A 24891-nucleotide genomic window follows, 5' to 3' on the forward strand; every position below is an offset into this window, starting at 1 on the left:
TACTGGAAGACCCAGACCACCATCCAAAGTGGGCCTGAAAAGATGTTTTTTAGATAGTCTGTGTTTTTTATAACCCCAGATAAAATCTAAAATAATTGTCTCTAGCTTCTTAAAAAAATCCGCCGAGATCCATATCAGCAAATTTTGAAAGAGATAAAAAAAATCTTGGTAGAGATACCATCTTAATGGCATTTACTTTATCTGCCAATCATAGATAGGGGCAGAGTCCTCCAGTATTCTATGCTGTGTTTTAATTTATCAATACCTTCTAACAGATTTGATTTGATTTGAGCAAAAGTTTAGGATTTTTTGAGATTTTAAGTCCTAAATATGTGATATAGTTCTGAACAATCTTAAAGGGGCAATCTTGTAAAATTGTATTTACACCAGTAAACATGAGTTCACTTTTACCCCAGTTTATTGTGTAACCAGAAATTTTACTGAATGTTTTAATATATTGTAAAAGATAAGGAACACCCACTTCAGGATTCATTAAGGTAACAAGTAAATCATCGGCGTAAAGTGTAACAAGACATTCTGCTGTACCAGCTGGAATACCCTTTATATGTGGGTGATTTCTTATCCCAATAGCCAAAGGTTCTAATGCTATATTAAATAACAAAGGGGACAAGCAATCTCCCTGTCTCACACCCCGATGTAAACTAAATGGCACTGAAGTGATATTATTTGTTAAGACAGAAGATTTAGGAGAGCAATAAATCATTTCAATCCAGTCCACAAAAGTTTTCCCAAATCCAAACCTCCTCAAAGTTTCATATAAGTAAGGCCATTGACGGCTGCTTGAGTGTTCTTACCTAAGTCAGAATACAATATATTTAACACGCGACGCACATTGAAAAAGGAAAGCCTACCTGGGATAAAGCCCACTTGATCTGGGTGGATAATTGTTGCTATATGTTTATTTAATCTGGTGGCCAATACTTTTGTTAAAATTTTATGATCTAGATTGAGCAAAGAAATGGGCCGGTAATTAGCAGGATCCATGGGATCTTTTCCCTTTTTCAATAACAGACATATGTTTGCCTCATAGAGGGACTGTGGAAGCGTTTTTCTTGCAATTGAATCATTTATCATTCTAAGTAAGAAAGGTGTTAATATCTCATGAAATGCTTGGTAAAACTCAGCACCAAACCCATCCGGTCCAGGGCATTTACTGGTGGGGAATGCCTTTATTGCTTCCACTAACTCAGCAACAGAAAACATTTCATCCAAAGAGCGCTGATTGCTCTCATTTAGATGTGGCAAAGTTAAAGGACTAAAGAACTGGGAATAATCTGTCTCTGTTGCTGTGGACGTAGAGGTATAGAGATCGGAGTAGAATTCTTTAAAACAATTGTTAATATCTTGTTGGTCAGTGAGTATTTCACCGGTTTTGGACTGTATTTTATGAATAGCAGTCTTTGCCTGCTCTCCTTTAAGTTGTCTTGACAGTAATTTTTGTGGTTTATCACTCAATACAAAATGTTTTTGTCTCGTCTTCAGTAGTAGATTACTTATTTCCCCTCCAAGGACAGAGTTATATTCTGATTTTAATTTCAGGATCTTGTTATAGTCAGACTGTAAAAGAGATGTTTTATATATTTGTTCTATATGAGTAATTTCTTTTTCAATTTCTTTCAGTCTCTTACATTTTTCCTTTTTCCTTGAGGTCTCAAAAGAAATAATAAATCCTCTCATTGTAACTTTAAGTGCTTCCCAGAGAGTAGAGTCTGAAACTTCTCCGTTATCATTGATCTCTAAAAAGTCTCTGAGTTTATTGGCCATGTATTCTTTAAATCCTGGTGATGACAGTAGTAGAGGGTTAAATCTCCAATTATATTTTGGTTTGCAAAGGGAACACTGTAGCTGCAGCGTAACAGGACTGTGATCAGAAATCAATATATTGTGATAAAGTGTGTTGCTAATATTGGGGATTGAACCAGCCTCCACTATTAAATAATCAATTCTAGTATATGACTGGTGCACCTGTGAGTAAAATGAATATTCTTTTTTGTCAGGGTGTTGTATTCTTCAAATATCCACCATATTTCTTGATTTTATCAGATTGTTTAGTGTTTGAACAGAGTTAATAGTTGGAGGAGATTTAGTGGATGATCTGTCCAGGGATGAATCAAAATAACAATTAAAGTCGCCACCGATGAAGATATTGGAGGATCCATCCTCTGGAAGAAATTCAAAAACTTTACGAAAAAAAGTAGGGTCATCGGAATTCGGGCCGTATATATTTAACAAGGTAATTGGGAATGAGTTAATATAACCAGAAATCAAAATAAATCTCCCATTTGGATCTGTAATCTTGGAGTTAAGTAAAAAAGGAATATTATTATGAAACAGGATAGCTACGCCCCTTGCTCGAAATGTAAAGGGTGCTTGGTACACCTGTGAGATCCAATTAGGTTTTAATTTATATTCAGTAACTTTAGTAGTGTGAGTCTCTTGTAGAAATAAAATATCAGCTTTCAGTGAATTCAAGTGAGAAAAAACCTTCCCGCATTTAACATCAGTTCCAAGACCCCTAACATTCCACGAGGTTAGTGTGATTTTATCATTTTGAATTGGGGACATACTTACAAACAAGTCAGATAATCAGAAATCAAATGCCCATTCAAACCTTTGATACATGGCATGGATGATATGAAATAAAACAAAGTAGTAACTGAGTATGTAGACATATTTATGTAGTAAGCCGAAACGCCAAACAGCACACCTCTCCCCGCAAAGCATCCACACTCGCACACAAACGCATACCACCAAACCCTCCCCCCACAAAAAAAATAAAATAAAGAAAAAAGATTAATAAAAAGAAAAAAGAAAAAAGAAAAAAAGGGAAAAAGAAAAAGGAAAAATTCCCCGTAGTATTGGGTGAACGCATGGCAAATGGCCAGCAGCCCAAAGTCGCTCTCAGTAAAATCTTAAATCTTAAATGCGGACAATGGGCTACACCACAAATCCAGTCACTCCGCAGTGAAAAAAAATACAAAGAAAAAAAATATATATAAAGCACTTAATCCGCCGTCTTGTTCGTCTTTAATTTAGTTACTATCATGGGCCACATATAAGGGGATGGCATGGCGACTGAAAGGGAACAGGACAGAGGCTTTGGTAAAAGAGCATCTGTCGGATATTGAGTGGACCTACTGGCTAGCAAACTGCCACAAAGATGGTCCTTTTGGGAGACTAATTAAGGACATTAGCAATAGGTACTGCTTCTAAGAACCTAAACATGTCTTATTCATCGATCCGTTGTACTTAGCTCCACCCTCTCATATCATTTTGGTTGCAAAAATAACAAGATGGCAATGGCCATTGAGGATAAACTGATTTGATTTTTGTGACCTCAAGTCCGTCCCATTCTCATGAACACAATATCTCGGGACGCCTGTCGGGAATTTTCTTCAAATTTGGCACAAACGTCCATTTGGACTCATGGATGAACTGATTCGAATTTGGTGGTCAAAGGTCAAGGTCACCGTGTGCTCACAAATCACATTTTTAACCAATGCTAATGCTAATTATGACAATTTATCGGATGAAATGATGATGCCATTTTGGACAAACGGATGTAACCTGCACGTTGCCTGTGATAATTCTTGTTTGTTGTTATTTTCATAGAGTACTAAAATTGTTGAATAACCTTCGTAATTTATTTCAATAACTGCTAAAATTGATACATTTTCTAAATAATTGCATTTAATTTTAACAGGTAGCGTAACGTCTTCATCTTTTGAAATATGGAATCTGGTTGATAACAGATGGTTGTCATGAATTGATTTACAGTTTGAAGTGTTTCACTAATGTTTAATAGCTGTGTGATTGTTTCAAATTTACAAGGCTCACAAAGAGCATTAGTACATGGTTAATTATGGTTAAGTAACGCTTAATCAGCCCTCTTGTACATTTAAGAAGCGTTACTTAAGGGACCCATGTTTTCACATTAATATATCAGAAATGATGGTTAAGTAATGTTTATATAACATGCACAATAATTTAAAGGTTAGACTATATGTTAAGGAACGTCTACATGAAGAGAAAGGAACAAGCAAACCTCTACATGAAGACCATGGAGTGTCCACTGATCTCAACCTGTGCCAAAATGTGTCATAAATTGCAGCATGGACAAGTAAGTGGACAATCATAACCCTTAAATAAACAATTACAAAAACAAACTGTTTTATGGATAAGCTGTGAACTTCATGACATACCAGTGAATTAACATCTTTATCAACCATTTACTAATATTAGTTAGTACATTCATTAGCATGTAAACCCTTAATAAATGTTAACAAGAGACACGTTTTAGCAGTTACTTAATGCTTATTATTGTATCACTTAACTGTTAGTTAATGCTTACTAGTGTATTAACTAAAGCTAATAATGTTCTTTCAAACAGTAAATAATGTATAAATGAATACCTTGGTTACCATGATCAGTAGTAAATGTTTATAAGACACGTTAGTTACTGTTAATTTACTGTTAATTAAGGCTTATTAATGATTAACTAATGTTAATTAATGTACCCTTGTTGTAAAGTGTTACCGAAATGGGATATAATATTAATAACTACATTTTCTTCAGTGTATAATCACTTGGTAATAAGAGTCGTTGTGTTTTCGTTACCGTAGAATGAGCCATTTCTATCTACATAGGGAGCGGGTCCCCTATGTTGCACTACCATGTTTCTACAGTCGCCCAGAATTGTGGTTTCTATGCCCACTGGCTGCTTAGGGAAGAGTGGAGCCCAGGTCAGGACTTCATCTCAATAATCAAGCAGTTCGACAGGCTTTCTGAAGCCGAAAAGTCTGAAGTCTTCCTCATAGATCTTGTACAGCTTCCTCCGGTCTTTTAGGGGCACTGTGTTGAACCAGTCCAACACTGAATCAGAGGTAGTCATGTTTTTATAGGAAGGAGGGAACGTAATGTCGTCCTCCAGGTTTAAGAAGTTCAGCAGCTGTTCAGCATCCTGCTGAAGAGTCTCCTGATGGCCAATAAAATCATACCTGAAAGGTAAAACAAAACAATGTAAAACTACAGCTGAATTGAGCATCGTTTAGTATTAACATTGAATTCATTGGTAATTTGTGGATGTTAAAGGGGCACACATCAAGTTCAGTTTTCATCATGAGAAGTACTGTTCAGCCTGTGAAACAGTTTTACAGTATCCTAAGTCTTTTAAATTGCATCCATTTTTGCTTCACCAGCGTCTTTTCTTTGCGTCTCTCCATGTATCCCCAGTGGGAGGGACGCAAGGAAAAGAAGCAATTGAGGGAAATGTGGATGCAATTTAAAAGACTTGGGATGCACCCAATGTCTTTTGGGCACAGCGTCTAGTTGCATTATGGGAAGTCCAGGGTTTTCTTTTGGCTTGACCCATTCTGGGGACTAAAAGTCAGGATGAACATTCATTTTTGAATTTGTCTCTTTCGTAATTCCCCTAAATTTATGAAAACGCACTTCTAAATCAATAGAGTATCACATTTAAAAATACTAAAAAGGAAAGAAAAAACACCTAGGTTGAGCTAAATTAGTTTTCAATTCAGTCTGTTCAGGGAACAAATTCTTGAAAGTCAGACAATAAAATAACTTTAATGATTACGGTCAAGAAATGGTTATAGCGCTTTTCTAGTCTTCCAACCACTCAAAGCGCTTTACACTACATGTCAGTATTCACCCATTCACACACACACACATTCATACACTGATGGCAGAGGCTGCTAAGGTGCCAACTTTGCCCATCAGGATCTAATCTAGATGCTCATTCACACACCAATGTATATGCCTTCGGGAGCAATTTGGGGTTAAGTGTCTTGCTCAAGGACACATCGACATGTGACCCGGAGCAGCCGGGGATTGAACCACCGACCTTCCGATTGATGGACAACCTGCTCTACCCTCTGAACCACAGCCTCCCCCAACCCTACAAAATCCCAGAAACAACAGAGAAGACATGCTTTTTACAGCCCTGCTGGAAAAAATGGCCTTACTCTATTTGGCAGAGGTGGCACACTTGGTGCATCGGCCTCCAGTGGGGTTCAAAGGGCTTCGCTGTCCGCGGGTCCACCAGGTACTGAATAAAGTTGTAAAACGAGACGTGCAAACCGGCTTTATTCGCCTCGTCCACTGTCATTGGTGGATTAGGCTGGTTGCCATACAGGCGCAGAATGTCCCGGGAAAACAATTGATAGAAGTAGTCATTGTTGCTCTGGAACTTGTCTCGGTAGGCGGAGATGAGACGGACAAATGGGTCCCGGACAACCAGGAACTTTGTGTAGTGCTTCAGCTTTGCCTGTAGTGAACAAATAGGTATACATCAACACTTCCTGTTTGAAACTCTAAGAACATCTCTGTCATCATTGTCTGAACTGACCTTCCTCTCTGGTTTTGGGAAGGATTTTAGAAGAGGGATCACTCCGTATTGGTGGACCAAGTCAGAAGATATGGAGTTGAGGTCAGGATATGGCTTGCCCTGTTTCAGGACATACATAATCCTCTTCCAGTTGGTACACGCCACCTGTAGATAAGAAAAAGACTCACACTCGGGCCAGACTGGGCACGTCAGCAGCGTGTGACGGCTGCCTCGCTGAACTACTGCATATCTCACGTGTGTGTCGTCCACACCGGCAGCGTTTCTGCTGCTGTTGTCAGCCCTTTCTTTCTACATAGAGTTTGCCTTTCATAATGGCCATTTCATTTCATTATAAACGTCACTTATATTTATTAGGTTAAGAAGCATGTGCTCATTTGTAAACAACAGTAATAATCCACAATTAAAACCCCGTACTTTATTCATTCCTGGAGCCGTGCAAGTCCCTGCATTTCCTACAAGACTGTCCTGTAAATATTTCAGAACAAAAGCCTCGTGTTAACAAATGAAGGAATTCTGTCCACAGAAAAGACACTTGAGGGCATTTATTTTGAAATGAAATCAGGAAGTGTTGATTTAAAAATAAATCTTTACTTTTTTCATGTCTGTGACATATTCTACAGATAGAGACATTGGAAGTGTAGTAATGTTGCTGGTACGATGTCAATATACTGTCAAAAGATCATTTTCACTGTCTGTTGTAAAAATATGCGAAACCTCGGATCTCTAGAAGAGACGCAGCTGACAGCCGAGCCACACGTGAGCCACGCTGCTCGTGCGGGCAGGTCGGCTGCTCTAACCTGTTAACACGGACGCCGGGAAAAAAAACCAACAAGTTCTGCAGCCGCCACACGCTGCTGACGTTCCCTGTGTGGCCCGGGGAGAGTCTACAGCCTATAGCGGCAGTGTAAAAGTTGGAAGATTAGCTCTGAAACTGAAGCCCCTTGGGTGTGTTCATGTCTGTCTCACCTTGGGAATGTAACAGTAGATGATGGTATGGTTGTCATTCACCAGCAGCTCCTTGGACGTTATGTCTTCTAATCTCTGCATCTCAGGAAATTCCTTACACCTTTCTCTTATCAGCTGCTTTCTCAGGTCCTGGATACTCTCTGTTGTGATAAGAAGAATAAGGAAATATGTGTTGGGACTGTCTAAAGTGATTGGAGCTAAATTAATTCCGCTTTCAGGTGGCTTTTCTCTTAAGGAGCTGAGAGACATTTGTCTTTCTCAAAGCCTCACTCTCAGCTATAGAGGTGTTACGTCAAATGTGAACCACAATAGTCCAAAAGTAATCAAGGGCGAGGTCACTATTCCACCTAATCCATTTACTTAATCTCAATTGATTTCACAGGCAGTGGAGCACAAGTACAAACAAAGCATGAACCAGGAGTCTAACCAGGATGCACAGCAGGAACAGTAAGAAATTCACACACACACACACACACACACACACACACACACACACACACACACACACACACACACACACGTATAAACACGTATTGTACCTCTTCTTTCCTGGGGCATGTTCCATAGGTAAAAGGACAACGTGCTGAGAAACATGCATGCTCCGAGGAGCAGCAGGAATCTTCTCCATGCTGCCATGACAGTTGGAGCTGTCAATGAGCCAGCAATGATAGAAGTTCACTGGATGTGCAGAATTTTAAGGACATTTGAGTAATTAAAGGTAAAAGCCACTATCCCTTATATAATGTCCTGATTAAACACTATAAATACTGTGTAAATACCAAAATCACAAAAGGAACACACACAAACTGTACTGTAAAACATAGTGGACGATGTAGAAATATTTTGTGAAATATCTTCTGCAGAGCAGAGAGATATCTCTGTGAGCACCGAATAAAACAAATATGACGATATATTTTATGTTTATTTTTAAATGTTTATGCATTTATGTATTTATGCATGATTTCCCCTATGAATTTCAACACTTATTTATTTCCCCAAACTCATTAATTTCTATATTCTCTTCTTTATACATTTCTTTACACATTTTTCTTTTACATGTCTTTATGCATTTCTGCCTCATTATGCAAATGAGGGGACTGTCACTCAACGTGTGTCATGGGGTCAGGGTGCATGACTATAGGCTAGCTAGCTAGCTAACGGTGTCTGTCTTTATTACCGGCTCCATAGACATATGCGGCGGCATCGGCGTGGAGGTTCCCTCTCTGAACGAGCTAAACCTCAGGGAGGAGACTGGCGGTGTGTCCGCAAAATAGTTCAGTTCAGATGGTTGATCTGCACATCTGTACCAGTACAAGACAGTGGCGGGGGGGCGGCAGCAGCAGGCGACTGTATGGAGCCGGGAATGAAGACCGGAGTGCAGCTAGCTGGCTAGCATAAAGTCCATCTATGACCTCTGACCCATGCTCTGACCCCATGACACACGTTGAGTGACAGCCCCCTCATAAGCATAATGAGGCAGAAATGCAAAAAGAAATGTACAAAGAAAAGAATGCAGAAATAAATAAAGGTATAAATACACAAATAAATACATGCATATAAAAATGAATATAAAATAAATAAAAATGAAATGCTAAAATGAATAAATAAAAAATAAATGCAAAAATAAACAAATACATTTAAAAATGAATAAAAAATAAATATATAAATAAAAGTTAAAATTAAACAGAAGAGTAAATGAATAAGGGCATTAAGACAAAGACTAATAAATAAAGAACAGAACAGAAACATCAATTTATGTCGCATTTTATCAATTAATAAATGAATGGCTACATTTATTGTTTTAAATTATTTTTGCTGCAGTCAATGAAATATTGATTTATTTATTCATTCATTTATTTTTAAACGTCCTCCATAGGGGTCATAGAGAGATTGTGTCCTCTCTCCCTATAGGGGCAGGGTCCTGACAGTCAATAACTTGGTTGCCTCGACCCTTTGGCACTGTCTTACCTCCACCAAGGGGCCTGATTCTCAGAGGGTAGTTGTGGATTTCTTCTGGTCAGGGCACCACTGGCTGAGATCGGCGATGCAGTACCTGCCAGTACAGGAGGGAGAACAGGGCCTGGTAAACATTGCATCACGTATCACAGCTTTCAGGCTGCAGACAGCTCAGAGTCTGCTTTAAAACTTCAGCCTGTCATGGATAGATACTGCCTGGGTGTTGCTGAGGAGGGCTGGGTACTTAGGATATGACAAACACTTGTTCCTGCTTCAGCCTCAGTCCAAAGGTTTGTCACCTTTTTACCAGTCTGTCTTACAGTCAGTTCGGCCTTCTGGCTAAAGGCTGGCTGTGTTAAGCTGGGGCATCACATGAAGATGTATTCATTAATTCATACACCCTGTAACTGGTGAGATAGGAAGCAAGCTATATGACTGATCGTCCAGCAGCACCACCACACCAAGTTTAAAACAATGAACACACAAAGGACGTCCAGGTCCCATGGGGTCCGATGGAAGGGGCGTGACTTCGGCTCTCTATTAACCCAGATCTGAAGTGTCATATTGATCGGTGCATGTGGGCGTAGCCTATTTAGCATTATATGTGATATTATGCCTTTGCTCAATTCACTGTGAGCTGGAACGAGCTAGAGACATGAAACTTGGTAACACAACTGGCCGTGATGTCCTAATGCTTCACATAAAGTATGATCCCAATTAGCCTCATGGTGGCGATTTGTACCAAATTTTGTGTGGATCATTATTGGACTAAGCTTATCAAAAGCTTGAGGATATCTCATTGCATTTTGAAGATGTTCACCAATGAACTTTAAAAGGGCGTGGCTCACCACATCAATAGAACTAACTGGGCCAATCATCACGAAAGTTGCAGGATGAGTCCACATAAGTACCTGAAACATACCCTGAAAGTTTCCATCAAATCGATCACTACGGGGCGCTACAAATGCAACAGATTTGGTCGTAAATGAATGATGGTCTTTCCGATGGTCATAAACCTGTTAATTATCTTTAATGCAGTTGTCAAAGTGTCAAAGGTCTAGATCCGGTCTGTGTTGGCTTGAACCCCGGAATTGGAGTTTATATTTAAGTTGTCTTGGCAACATATCTTACAATATTAGGCTATTTAATATGCTATTAATTTATTTATTTATGTGGTTTATTTTCCAATGGACAAAAAAATAGCCTAAACCCTGGTTCAACAACAACAAAACAATGAAATAAACATGTTTCTAAAATACATTTTTTGAAGTAAATCTTGTTTATAATTGTTAAGGTCATATTGAATATTCTTCTTCTCTTTACAGCCACTCCAGAGTTAATAAACAAAAAGATGAAGCTTTTACACAACAGACATAATATCCAGGGAGAGGGATCTCTCTTCTTTTGCTCTCACTGAGGTTTCTTCCATTTATTTCCCTGTCAAAAGGTTTTTTGGGGAGTTTTTCCTGATCTGAATCGAGGGTCTAAGGATAGAGGATGTTGTACGCTGAAGACTGTAGAGATTTTAAATCCCCTTTAGGCAAATCTATGATATCAGACTATATCAATAAAATTGACTTGACTGGACCTGAATATGATTAAATAAAACAGGAATATATCCATTATATCAAACAACTAATTAATTAACAAACATTAAAATAAGAATTGTCGTCACTTTATGCATGTTCTGTCTTATAAGTTGTCCTCTTTGTCTCACTTCCACCCAATGCAGAATACCTATGCAGCACTGAGTGAAGACTGCTTAAGTTGTCATCGCTTTAAAAAGACGAACAGCTGGAATAATCAATCAAGAGGCACCAACCTGTGAGCACAAAGATGATCAGCCCATAATCCATGAGCTAAATCTTTGAAAAAAACCTCATCTTCCACATGAGAAACATGTGGATATACAGTATGCCAGTATACATGTATACTGTAGATGCCCAATACATTTCCCTGCAGAATATAGTCTAGTTATTGATTCTACTTACCATTTACTCTTTAACCTCTTCCTGCTTCAGACGCTCCCGTGTGCTGTGTGCTGCTTGTACAGAAGCCACTGTAAGTACTGTCTGTCCTCGAGGAATGAGTACACACAGTACATACGGTACATACAGTTCTACAAAGGCTTCAAAGCTAAACTTGACAATCTAGTATCACATTTTTCTTGATCCACAATGGTAATGCAAATCTGAATAAACCAAACCTGTCTCACATCTTGTTCTTCCTGTTACACAGCACAGAGCAGTGTATTTTGTCAATTATAATGGCTGCACTGTAAACAATTGCTGTTAATTTACAGCAGAATTTCAACAGTATTAACCTGTTATTGCTAAAATCAGTGCTTTACTGTTAATACAAAAGAAATCTGCTGTTTGTTTTTTAACTGAATTCTAATGCATCTTAAAAAACAGCACTTTACTGCTGATCAACTGTCTAAAGTATCATAAGTAACAGTTTCATGCAGTATTTTTTTAATTCTGGGACCTGATCTGCTCATGTGAGGCTTGTACATTTTACATGATTGTAAAATCAGTGAATTAGCTTCATTGTTCTTCACTCACATGTTGTTCTGGTTTGCATTCTGTGCTTGTTGTCAGCTATAGACAGATATTTTTGGGAAAAGTGTCAACAAGTCTATTATAGCCTTTTTCCTAACAAGTGCCTTTAATTGTATTTAGTGTGACTATTCCTGTGTCTGTAACCTGCTAAGTCTATTCATCTCGGCAAAAAATAATGTTTATTCAAATGTATGTAAAAAATACAACCTAAATAGTGCATTAAAACAAATCAGTAATATAATGTAAAAGAAAGGTGAAAAACAGCTACATAATGTATCTTTAAACAGTAAATTAACTGTAAAATACTGTGAAATTAATAAAAAAAAAACAGTTCAAACTGTATTTTTCATTAACAGTACAAAGCTGTAAATTTCAGCGTATAATAATGTTAATTTGACAGTAACATAAAGGCAACCCTGCTGCCAGTTCTTCACTGTTATTTCACTGGGAAATTCTTAACAGTGCGGTTCTTTTGGAAAAAGTCATTAATGTCATTTGAAAATCCCATCGTAGATATTGTGTGAATTCGTTTTGAACATTGTTAATGCTTTGTGGAAAAAATACAATAACAAAATCCCAAATAACTTTTATTCTATTCAAGTGTTATAACGTCATTTTATACATTTGTAAGAGTAACACTTACTTTAGTGCCAAATCTTCTTCTTTAAAAACTTGCTAACCTAAACCCAAGTTGGTCTTCTCATATTGCTGAAATGAACCTACATGTATCCGAAAGCCAAGGCCAATCCCCACTCAAAGCATTTTTGATGTCAGTCACCCGCGCGCCTCACGGAGCAGATACGCTTCCATTTTATTTATTGTATCGATCCATACTGAAGTGTGATTTATACTTGACACAGCCGCGAGGGTCGCGACTGTCCGGCCGGCCACAGTGATGTTACACCATCAGACACGGCCCTCCGCACGCAGACGGATGGGCAGAGAAAACTTGAGAACTTTGAGTCGACTCAGGCTGACATTTTGGACTTGAGCATTGGCCAAATGAATAATCTGATTCAAGGCGTTGCAACAGCTGCGGGCCGTGTGATGTCTCTAGCCACGGTAAGGTCCCGCCATGTGTGGCTGGGACTCACGGCTCTTCTGCGGAAAGATTGAGATGATCTCCTGGAAGCTCCCAACACCACAGGAAGGCTCTTTGGATCGATTTCATCTGTAACTCAGCACTTTAAACTCCCGGATGAGGAGAAATCGCAGCTCAGTCGTCACCTGCCTCTCGCCCAGCCTTTTAAGAAGGCTGAGGCGAAGCAAAGCAACATGACGGTGAGGAGGAGAGAACAATGGTGTGACAGGGCACCCATGTGTGCTTTGGTGAGGGTGTGTCCGGTAAAGCCTTTTCCAAGAAGCGCCTGGCGGGACGGCTTTGTGAGTGCATCTCCCAAGCCTATAGGCAGGCTGCAGCTTCACCTGAGCCTGGTCCTGGTCAGCTTCACATCCGGAGGACAGAGTGCTTGTTTCAGTCCATGCAAAACTCCATTGGAAAAATCTTCCATTTTTATGTCCTTCCTGCTTTTCAAACAAGAATTATGAATCAATCCTAAATCTCTGTTTAATGTTGGTGTTTCTGTGCTGCTGCAGCAGAGAAGAGTGGGAAGGTTTCTTTCTCTGTTTCCACCCTGAGCATCAAGAAAAACAAGTCAAAGCAAATCAAGAGGGAGAGGAAATCTGCTACTTTGATGTTCTCTTGCTCTTTAAACGAGAATGAAAGTCAGTTTAATGTTGTTATTTTACATCTGGGGACAGATGTAGTGCGTCTCCTACCTGCTGCAGGTACGAGGCCAGCTTCCTGTTGAGCTGCTGCAGGGTCGCTTTCTCTCTCCTGACCAGATCTAACACACCCGCTGACTGACGCACGTGTGGCGCACTTGGGCACGCCTTTATTCTTTCTGTTCTCACAAAGTGCACCAACATGTGCGCCAAAGGCGTGTGTGTGTGTGTGTGTGTGTGTGTGTGTGTGTGTGTGTGTGACTTCGATGTGGCCGCGCTGCTGGGCTCACGAAGACAGAAGAACACACAGCAACAACTAAGCCACTATGGACTCGTTGGATGTAAAGATATGAAAAAAGGACGCTGTGGACAGAGAAGGACAGACAAGTGGACATCAGGGTCTACTGGATCCGGTCTCAAATAAAACACAAGCAGGTAGCCAACAGGTCTGATCTATGAGCAGTACACGGATCTTTAGACACAGCACACATTTTCATATTAACTGTCACTTTCCTCTAATAATAATAACAATAATAATCAGAAGGCATTCATTGTATAGCTAATAATGTTTAGAGAAGACAGAAGTTGACATGTGATGATTGTGTGATGTATTTGATCCAGTCGGTAGTCCTGGGATGTTAGGTTCAACTTGATCAAACCTCTTGTTTTATTGACGTGACTTGGATGTTTCTAAAAGTCTGATTCATCTGCTGGGTCTGCCAGCTGCCGTCATTATTATTGATATTTATATTAATGTCATTTATGGTGCTGTTGGACTGCTGCTGGACCGCCTCGTTACAGGTGCGTGCGGGAGAGAAAGCCCTTTTGAACCGCAGTGAAACTGCTGCTTTTGAAGGCTGAACGATGACAAATATGGACTGAAGCAGAATATTAGGTTAGATAAAAACATGTAGTGATTTTGGGAAATAACACGATCTCTGTTGACTTTTGAACTTTTGGACCGAGGCGAGGACATAGGACAGAGGAGAGAGACGGACAGAGAGAGAGGAGGAGGAGGATGAGGTGGAGGAGGTGAAGGGAGGCTCATCATCTCACATCAACGTTACACAGCTGCTGTGCTCAGGAAACATTCTATGGCGCATGCGCATGTGCACAGAATACCATGATGTCATGATGTGACGTCACATGCTGCCTCTAATCATGACGTCACAAAGCCAAATTCTGAATCAAAGCCATCAGTAGATAGATAGATAGATAGATAGATAGTAACGTTATTGATCCAGAGGGAAATTCACAGTTCCATAGTGCAACTAAAAAGACACAAGTAAGTAGTACACGTATTAGTAAAAAGACACAAGTAAGTAATACAGAGTATAAAAAACATATACCAGATATAACACTAACAGGAGATGAAGAAACTGTTAAAATGAACATAGTGCAGGGTAACAACTGAGATACAGGACTATTAAGTATCAAAGCCATCGGTTCAGAAACAAACCTTACCTATAGCTCATAAATACCTCTTCTATAACTACAGTATATATGCCTCTTCTATAACTACAGTATATATACCTCTTCTATACCTACAGCAGATATACCTTGTCTATAACTACAGTATATATACCTCTTCTATACCTACAGCAGATATACCTCGTCTATAACTACAGTATATATACCTCCCCTCTAGCAGTCTGTCCAGCTATTTGAAGAAACCCGTCACAGGAGCAGAAGATTTCAGAGATGGCAACATCACGTCGTGTCACTGAGGCAAAGAGGTTACTGACAGCTCACCTGAAGAGAGTTCACCTGAAGAGAGATATCCAGACGACAGATCTCCTGAACACAGATAGCCTGAACACAGATAGCCTGAACACAGATCTCCTGAACACAAATCTCCTGAACACAGATAGCCTGAACACAGATAGCCTGACGACAGTTATCCTGATTGGCCTTGAATCTCTGAAAGAGCAAAAACGTCCAGACATTTTGATTAAATTTCTGCAGGCAGTCATTCACTATCTTCAGGAAGCTCAGGAAGTCAACAGCAATGAGAGCTCGTTGAACACTACACCTGAGGATCAGACACATGAGAACCTCCCAAAGGCTCCATCTGCTGAGGATCAGACACATGAGAACCTCCCAAAGGCTCCATCTGCTGAGAATCAGACACATGAGAACCTCCCAAAGGCTCCATCTGCTGAGGATGAGACACATGAGAACCTCCCAAATGCTCCATCTGCTGAGGATCAGACACATGAGAACCTCCCAAAGGCCCCATCTGCTGAGGATCAGACACATGAGAACCTCCCAAAGGCTCCATCTGCTGAGAATCAGACACATGAGAACCTCCCAAAGGCTCCATCTGCTGAGGATCAGACACATGAGAACCTCCCAAAGGCTCCATCTGCTGAGGATCAGACACATGAGAACCTCCCAAAGGCTCCATCTGCTGAGCATCAAACACATGAGAACCTCCCAAAGGCTCCATCTGCTGAGAATCAGACACATGAGAACCTCCCAAAGGCTCCATCTGCTGAGAATCAGACACATGAGAACCTCCCAAAGGCTCCATCTGCTGAGGATCAGACGCATGAGAACCTCCCAAAGGCTCCATCTGCTGATGATGAGACCAAAAGTTGGTGGCCCAGCTCTGCCAAGGTTCTACAGAAAGTAGCTTGGTGTGCTGGCATCGCCATGGTGGGTGTAATTACCTATAAGGTCATCACTCGATGGATATGAGGTGTAGCACCGTCACCTCATGTGATATGGGGTTTAGCACCGTCACCTCATGTGACATGAGTTGTAGCACCGTCACCTCATGTGATATGAGGTGTAGCACCGTCACCTCATGTGATATGAGGTGTAGCACCGTCACCTCATGTGACATGAGTTGTAGCACCGTCACCTCATGTGATATGAGGTGTAGCACCGACTGTCCAAAGACATGCATCATGACCTCTCACCTAATGTGAACTGTGAAGACTCATATTGAGTGAGAGGTATTCAGAAAACACATTATGAAAAAAAAAAAAAATCAATATAATAAAAAAAATTATAACTTTGAAGGGAAACTGAATCTGTGAAATGAAATAAGAATAAAATAAGGAAAACTGAGTATCATAATTGTGAGAAAATGAAAAAGTAAAATACAAAAAAGACTTTATTTACTAAAAAACATCTAATAAATGTATGCACACACACATTATATCAAATATTACTATAAAGTAATAAAAGGAGATGGTTGCAAATGCAATATGTGTATTTGAAGTGGAATGTATGTAAGATGTATGGCAGCATGTAAAGAGGAGGAAGGTGAAGTGGTTCCTTATGGTGGTGTGAGGAAGATGAGGAGGAGTAGAGGAGTCATACAGCAGCAGGCTAAACAGGCCGTCACTGGGGTCACCACAGCAAATCATATTTACTTCTGTAATAATAAAAACTATTATTACTCTATACTATATATACTGTATATCTGCTCTTTATCTGGCTCTTTATTTGATTTGTTTTTTATATATATAAATTATATATATTTCATATATAAATGAATAAATAAATAATGATGTATATATATATATACAGTATATAAATATATATATATATATATATATAAATAAATTATCATGTATTCATTCATTTATATATATATAATATATATAATTTACTTTTACTTTTTACTTTACTACTTTACTTCAGTAATATTTTGAATGCAGGACTTTTACTTGAAACAGAGTATTTCTACATTATGTTACTTTTACTGAAGTAAAATATCGGAGTAGTTCTTCCACCACAGCCTGTTATAATAATAATAGTAATAATAATGATTATTATTATAAATATTATTAATATATAAATATATTAATATTATTATTAATATTATATATAAATATTATTATTATACAGCTTGTTATTATTATTAATAATAATAATAATAATAATATATAGCCTGTTATTATTATTATAATTATTATACAGCATGTTATTATTATTATTTTTTTATTAGTAATAATAATAATATAATATAGCCTGTTATTATTATTATTATTATTATTATTATACAGCCTCTTACTATTATTATAATTATTATAATAATAATAATTATAATAATAATAATAATTATTATTATTATTATTACTATTATTATTATAATTATCATACATCAGTTTAATTTTATTTTTATTTATCAGCCTCAGGCCTCCCTGAGATTCGGGCTGTGTCCAGCAGGGGTCGCTGGAGGCCACGCCCTCTGATCTGAACTCCACACACAAAGCAGACACAGCAGCCAATGAGAGAGCAGCAGCCGCGGTCCCGGCGCCTGCGCAGTAACTGTATGCCTCTGCAGGTTGAAGCGTTTCAGAGAGTGTGTTCTCCTGCGGCCCGGTCCGGTCCAGTCCGATGGAAAACCCCGGACTAGTATAGTATGCGGTTTCGAATACAGCCGAATACAGCCAAAGATATATGACACAAAGATATTCACTGTATAAAGATATATCTTTGTGTCATATTACCACCATCCTGCTCACTCACAAATATTAATGTAATATTAATACATAATGTAATCTTGTATAGACTGTCTTATCTTGTTTGTAAGGTGTCCTTGGGTGTCTTGAAAGGCGCCTATAAATAACATTTAATATTATTATTATTAATAAAATATAATCTACAATATTATTATGTTCTATCAGTGCGACCAATCACACCGTGAGTGACAGAGATCATTATTCGTTGATCCTGTGTCTAAGATTCATACCGATTTTTAGGATCATATTTAAACTGAGATACAAATAATGTGCAATGAACTAGTTAGTGGAACTCCTCCAACAAACTGACCGCTGTTGATAGCGTCTTTTAAAACATTAAATAATGTATAAATTAATACCTTGGTTAACATGAACACCATTAGTAAATGCTTACTAGACACTTTAGTTACTGTTAATTAACTGTTAATTAAGGCTTATTAATGCATTAACTAATGTTTATTAATGTACCCTTATTGTAAAGTGTTACCCATTTATTAGTGAGTACATTTAAACTATTTTTCTGCATTATTATTTGCACTGATTCTGATATTTATTTATTTCTAGAATAGTAAGTGAAGAAAATGCCACACTGTGTTTCAAATCATTCCGACATCCAGACTTTCACCAGACAGTGTGGGAGCACCGGGTTAACAGCAACTTTTTTAGGCTTTATTACAAAACAACATGACAAAAACAATAATTTTTTTTAAGTTTCACACAAAACGAGGTGATGGTGGCTTTGTGTCTGGCAAGGTCCATGCCGTGAGGCTGGAATTAATTTCACATCCTTCTGATAACCATTTGCCTTCTGACTCAGTAACTGTGAAGGTGAACCGTGACAGATCTGGGCAGCTGTCAGTTACTTGCGTCTGCTGTGAATCTTAAACTTTCCACACCGACGAAAATCGGATAGGTGACCTTCAACCCTATCATCCTCTCGACCTCTGCGGCAGTGTAGGCAGGGACAACCCTGTCACGGTCACCGCAGTCCATCTGAGGGACTCTTTATGGTTCTTTAGTCTCTGACAGGGACATCTCTGTTTGAAGCCCAGGGCCGGTGCAGTCTGACTGGGCAGTCTATGGCTCAGCAGTCCTTTGGTGCCTTTGGACCTATCAAGGTCTGGGATTTGAGTGTCAGAGAGAGGAACAGAAATAGAGAGAGAAAGAGAGAGAGAGATTCAAAGTGCACTTTTCTTTTGCAGTGCCATCAGGAGAAGAGAATGAGAGAGCAAACAACAACAGAAGTTAAGGAGAAAGACAATATGGCTTTTCAATGTCTACACATGTAAACATTTCATCTTTGATTTTTTTTTTTAAACATTTAAATTGCGCGACATCACACTCAGCTCCGTGTCCACAGTCCAAAGTTATATTTACATTTTATATTACATCTGACACATTTATTTAGCTGTGGCTCTCATCAACACTGTCACATGTTTTCTCTCTCACATGCTTAGACATCAACTTATATATTTCTCATATATCTCTGTAGTCTCTCTTCATGCCACAGCTCCCAATCAAAGGCATTTGGCAGTAGCCACTTTTGCACTCCTCCTGGTATTCAGTTTGTTTGGGGGATGCAAAATGGTGCGATCATCATTTAGATCACCTTTTCATATGGAACTTTCTTCACACTGAGCCAGTGGTGCTGGTGATTTAAACATGGGAAAGCTGGCCAACTCGTCCTCTAGTCCTTTTATTCCGTCCCCTAACCCGTCCCCCAGCCCCTCATCCACCTCGTCCCCCTCCCCCGACTCCCTCTCTACCCCCTCCGGCCGACCCCTCTCCCTCTCCCCCGTCCTTCCGTCCAGCAAGTCTGCAGCTAAAATTTCAGAGGCGAACTTCAGCCCGCTGCTACTTGTGTTGCAGTTGGTATACAGGGCATTCCCATGACCATTGCTGGGGTTGCTGTGGATCAGGGTGCCGCTGTAGCTGTTGCCGTGGTGACCACCATTCCCCTGGTTGCTGAGGAGCGTCGTGGTCGTGTTCGTGGTCGCCGTACCGTTGCGCTTTTCCGTCAATCTGAACCCTTCTGACAGCAGGCTGGCACTGCTGGGGGACTGCGGCGTGGCCGAGGAGCCCAGCAAGTCCCGCCCCTTCTCTGACGACAGCGAATTATCCGGAAGGTGGTGACCCTGGCGGGCTATGCTGCGCCGGCGGCTCACGAAGTAGAGGAGAAATACACCAAACGCTAAACCCAAGAAGAAGAAAAGGATGTAGATGGCCAGGACGTGACGGCCTCCTGCTGTCGCCACCGGTCCCGTAGTGGGGTGTTCTAGTGTCAGCTGATAGGCTGCTCTACGGCAGGGGGTGGGGTCTCTGCTACCTGGTCCCGCCTCCTGGAGAAGAGAGACATGACAGAGAAGAAGAGTTGTTTGATCTGTTTGAGTTCACCTTTTAAATTCCACCTGCATCTCACAGTTTACAATAACAACACATATTTTTATAAATCAAGCAGAATAATAAAATTGTGGGAAAATGTGCTAATAAATATGTTAGTAGGAGTTTCCAAGTGTTTAATAGCAGGAAAAGATAGAATAGGGGTAAATGTGTTAAGCTAGGTTTTGCCTGTGTACCTGGCATGTGCAGATGTATTTCCCGAGGCTGTCCTTTGTGACAGTGACCTCCAGGTCAGAGTGGTGCTGCCGGGTGTGTCTGTGGGGAGGATGCTCCCAGCTACAGGGCCTGGGAGACAGCTGGACACATGGCAACAGGAGGCGCAGACCCACAGAGACACGGAGCTCCCTCATGGACGGGGTGCAACGCCCTGGAGGACAAAACAAGCAGGGAGACAGAAGAGAGTTGAATGACAGAGAAACAGACATATAGAGAATATATTTATATTACACAGGTTTAAAATCGATGATGACGTTTGCTCAGTCTTTACCCCTCACCATTCCAACCCCTTTTATTAGAGGGGTAGCGGTGGGGGACAGGGGATGTTCAGGGGTCGATAAAAAGTCAACACTAGATGTCACATAGAAGTGGTGTACATCATCTGAAAGCTGGAAACCTGAAGATTAATATGAGGTGCAGCTCAGCACTGTGTGTCAAGTTGTTCTCGTCATAACTCAGGAATAACATAAATGAATGAGTGAATGAAATTAAATTGTTGATACCATTTGTTACACAGATTTGGTGCTATATTTATAAATTTTTTACCACTCATGAATTGATAAAAAATGATCAATAATCCCTCAAAAATACCACACTAAGACACCAAGACCTTGAGGAACACCACAGAAAAAGCCATGCTGTGATTATGGTATCAAAAAAAACTTTTGACATTTTAAGATTTCTGCATGAATTGCATTTTTCGGCGATTGGATGGCGAGCACTTCTGTTGTGTAAACTGCTCAGAAACCCCTTTATGTCAATCTGGCTAGGCCAAGCCATCCATCCTCTGAATGCTCTAGGTTTGTAGTTTGTGGTTGTAAAGTTTCATGAGGCTGTGATTATCCTAGAGGTCACCACAGGTCATTTAATACAGTGAGGTCAAGTTTAAAAAAATGGTCTCACTACAATGAAAAGGCTACTATGGGGACTAACATCATCACACATGAATACAGTTGGGCTCATTGGATCCACAAGAGTCTCAGCTTTACAGTGATTCATGTAATTCAAGACTGTTAATGGACCCCAGTATGCAGAAATATTCAAACACAACATTTTAGAATAGGCGAATATAACACATTGATACTGCATTAATACTGTTAAGGGGTTAAAGTATAAACATGAGATACACTTACCTTCCTCTATATCACACAATCTCAAGGCGTTGTCTACCATATCACCTGGACCAGGCCTGGACACACACACACATAAAGGAGTCACATTTTTGCAGCAAAAATACTTTACTTGGCACCTGCTTTTCTAAATATCTCTTCAAATGGATTAGTCCATCAACAGATACGCAGAGATTGCAAAGGTTCTCCTGCTTTTATGTGGCTATTGGTTTTATATCTCTCTTTTTTTTTTGCTGTTGGTTACACTGAATCATTTTAAGACTTTTGAGGGATAGTTCGGGTGTTTTGAAGTGGGGTTGTACTTATCCATAGTCAGTGTATTATCTACAGTAGATGGCGGTCGGCACGCCCCCCAGCAGACAGGAGTTACCACTCAGGAGTAACGCAATGTACTGCTGTGGACGGGGCCGGCAGCAAATGTATTTTAGACACCTAAAAGAAAGGCTCACCTAAAAAAAACAATATCTGTTTAATTGTATGCAATATTTAGAATATTTTCACTGCTTTACCTTGCCATCAGACAGCTGTTTCCAACGGGGAACCGAAGCTGTTGTATCCATCCATGCTCTCGCCAAAGCCACCAGACTCCATTGAAAAAAACAGTAAATTTATATTGCAAACACAGGGGTTGTTGGTCTACTGCTGCCTCAATCGGTTAACTACCTCCGCCAAGGCCGAAGGCCTAAGAAGGAGGTTATGTTTTCACCGGCGTTGGTTTGTTGTTTTTTTTTGTTTGTTTTTTGAGGGGTGGGGGGTAGCACATGAATAATCCATTCGATTATGGTGGCGATCCGGATCATGGTCCGGCTTCTGGATGTTATTTGTGCATTAACACCATAGGCTTTAAGACATGCAGTGTTACTGATGACGCGTTCATGGCGCGTCACCCTGCCTCTTTCCTTCTGCCTGCAGAGAGATGGACGGAAAGAGAGCAAGGTGTGGACGGAAGGGGGGACACCTGTAGATTCTGCATTTTTTCACATTAAACTGGGTGTAATTACAGTCGAGTTCGACCAAAGCGCACTTGGTGATTTTTGGAAAGAGTAACGACAACGGTTTATGTGAGTTTTACTTTGTTTCTGTCTAGTTTGAATGAAGTGTTTTACAATGCTACGCTACGTACAGCTGATCTCAACATAAACAAAAATACACGTGGATGAACTGGATGAAATACACGTGGATCGTACTCGGGCAGCTTGGCGGAGGTCTGTGCTCTCCAAGTGCCATTCTAGTTTGTTTGTGTTATTTGTGTGACTTTGGTGAATTCAAACTAAACAAAGTCACACAATAACACAATCAAACTAACCGATCAAGGAAACGGCAGAGCAGCAACTCCCGTGTTTTGCGAGATTAATTTACTGTTTTATTTTCAATGGAGTCTGGTTGCTTTGGCCAAAGCATCGATAACAGCATCAGTTCCCTGTTGGAAACACAGACTGAATAGCTGTCTCACGGCAAGGTAAACCGGCGAAAATATTCTAAATATAGTGTACAATTAAACAGATTTTTTTTAGGTGAGCCTTTCTTTTAGGTGGCTAAAATATATTTTGCTGCCGGCCCCGTCCACAGCAGTACATTGCTGTCCACTTCTTCAAGCTGGGGGCGTGCCGACCGTCATCTACTGTAGGTGATACACAGACTATGGATAAATACCTCATACCTCAAACAAAACACACAAAGTGATAAATGAACAGACAATAAAGAGAAATAGATCCATTTTTTACACATAACTAAACCATTTTCTAACCCAGTACTGGGATAGAAAATACTCTCTGCCTTTGTGTTTCATTGTTGGAAGGTTTCCAGCTCTTCTGTTATATTCCCGTAGTACTCACTCTGCAGTTGTGGGCCTGCAGGCTCCCTCCTCTGTGCTCCACACACAGCCCAGTCCTCTGGCTCTGGCACACACCTCGCAGCTGGGATACAGAGCGCAGCCTTCAGCCTGGACACGAGCCAGAGACAGAGGGCTGCCCACCAGAGCCCGGCCCTGGAAACACAGGGAACCCGTTAGAGAATCACTGAGCAATACAACAGATATTTCTGGGCACTGCAGATTAATATATGCATGTGTGTGTGTGTGTGTGTGTGTGTGTGTGTGTGTGTGTGTGTGTGGTTGTGCAGTGCAAATACCTGGTGCAGTAATATATTGTTGACAGGCTCCTGTGAGGGGAACAGAGGAATCTCCTGCAGTAAGGTGGCGTTCTGGCCCACCACCGCTACCCGGTGGAGCTCCCCGCGGTCTGCAACACACACAAATACACATGGAGGATTTATTTTTGTTTTACAACATTTAATTTAGTTTATTTCATCAAAATCCAAATGTATTTACATAATTGGACATAAAATTGTCCATTATTTTCTTTCACATTTTAAATCAAGATTTGTTTTTCTATCTCAGTTCAACTGTCACCTGCATTAACTCTAGTTTCGACAGCCAGTTTATCTCTTTACATTTTCTGTGCTTTATATATCCTCTCCTTATCTCTACCTCTCTTATCTCCTCACCTGTTCCAAGGTGCAGCACTGCTCCCCTCCGCTCCTCTCCACTGCCCGTCTGCGTCACAGCCAGCTTGGTGTATCTGATCCCCTTGCGGACCAGTAACGGCGCTGCAGTAACACTGTTCTCCATCAGGGGGTGGTCCCTCACAAACGTCAACACCTTGTCGGGAAGTTTCAGGGAGGACTCGAACCCCTCGGCCTTCAACGCGTTGTTCAAACACTAAAAGATGGTGGGTGGGGGGGGAGAAACGAATCATTCATATTAATCTCTCAAACGTTTTCTGTCATTCCCCTCTTTGGAGGAAGAAATATTTTTCTTTTATATATAAACATAATCAAACCTCTTTATTTACTTTTAAATGTCTTCTCAACTTGTTGGGTCTCATACTGTCAGCTGTTTTCAGACATAAAATACACACCGGTCTCTCCTCATCTCCTCTCTCCTATTATTATTTATATTTATATAAATGCAATTTATGGTGCTGTTGTATTGCTGCTCGACCGCAGTGTTTACAGGTGTGTGCGGGTGATAAAATAGTTATTAACCGCAGTGAATCTGTTGTTTTTGAGAGGCT

General features: G+C 40.1%; 2 protein-coding genes across 3 annotated transcripts in view; both read right to left on the bottom strand.

The window, feature by feature from the left end:
• Positions 1 to 4777: 4777 nt before the first annotated feature.
• On the bottom strand, positions 4778 to 8082 carry LOC141761188 (carbohydrate sulfotransferase 12-like). The gene is made up of 5 exons (XM_074624518.1): positions 7891 to 8082; positions 7352 to 7491; positions 6386 to 6529; positions 6003 to 6304; positions 4778 to 5018 (listed from the first exon to the last, which is right to left on the bottom strand). Exons 1-5 carry the CDS (start codon positions 7985 to 7987, stop codon positions 4778 to 4780), a joined length of 924 nt encoding a protein of 307 aa, XP_074480619.1. The 5' UTR covers positions 7988 to 8082.
• A 10636-nt stretch (positions 8083 to 18718) lies between these two features.
• The window catches only part of sema4f (sema domain, immunoglobulin domain (Ig), transmembrane domain (TM) and short cytoplasmic domain, (semaphorin) 4F), a 136103-nt gene continuing 129930 nt past the window's right edge, over positions 18719 to 24891 (bottom strand). For both annotated transcript variants that reach the window (XM_074624713.1, XM_074624712.1), the window contains exons 10-15: positions 24323 to 24536; positions 23948 to 24057; positions 23653 to 23804; positions 21821 to 21876; positions 20648 to 20838; positions 18719 to 20410 (exon numbers count right to left, since the gene is read on the bottom strand). In XM_074624713.1, the coding sequence (XP_074480814.1) occupies positions 19685 to 20410; positions 20648 to 20838; positions 21821 to 21876; positions 23653 to 23804; positions 23948 to 24057; positions 24323 to 24536 (1449 nt within the window). In that variant the 3' untranslated portion in view covers positions 18719 to 19684. The remainder of the gene's footprint in view (positions 20411 to 20647; positions 20839 to 21820; positions 21877 to 23652; positions 23805 to 23947; positions 24058 to 24322; positions 24537 to 24891) is intronic.

Source organism: Sebastes fasciatus, chromosome 22 (genome assembly GCF_043250625.1).
Source record: "Sebastes fasciatus isolate fSebFas1 chromosome 22, fSebFas1.pri, whole genome shotgun sequence".
Taxonomy (NCBI): Eukaryota; Metazoa; Chordata; class Actinopteri; order Perciformes; family Sebastidae; genus Sebastes; species Sebastes fasciatus.

Excerpts from the sequence above, each read along its gene's own strand:
- LOC141761188 (XM_074624518.1), bottom strand. The coding sequence starts at position 7,987 with ATGGCAGCATGGAGAAGATTCCTGCTGCTCCTCGGAGCATGCATGTTT. Across the intron at positions 6,530-7,351 it reads TCTACTGTTACATTCCCAAG|GTGGCGTGTACCAACTGGAA; the intron begins GTGAGACAGACA and ends TCTTATCTACAG. Across the intron at positions 6,305-6,385 it reads TCCCAAAACCAGAGAGGAAG|GCAAAGCTGAAGCACTACAC; the intron begins GTCAGTTCAGAC and ends TGTTCACTACAG.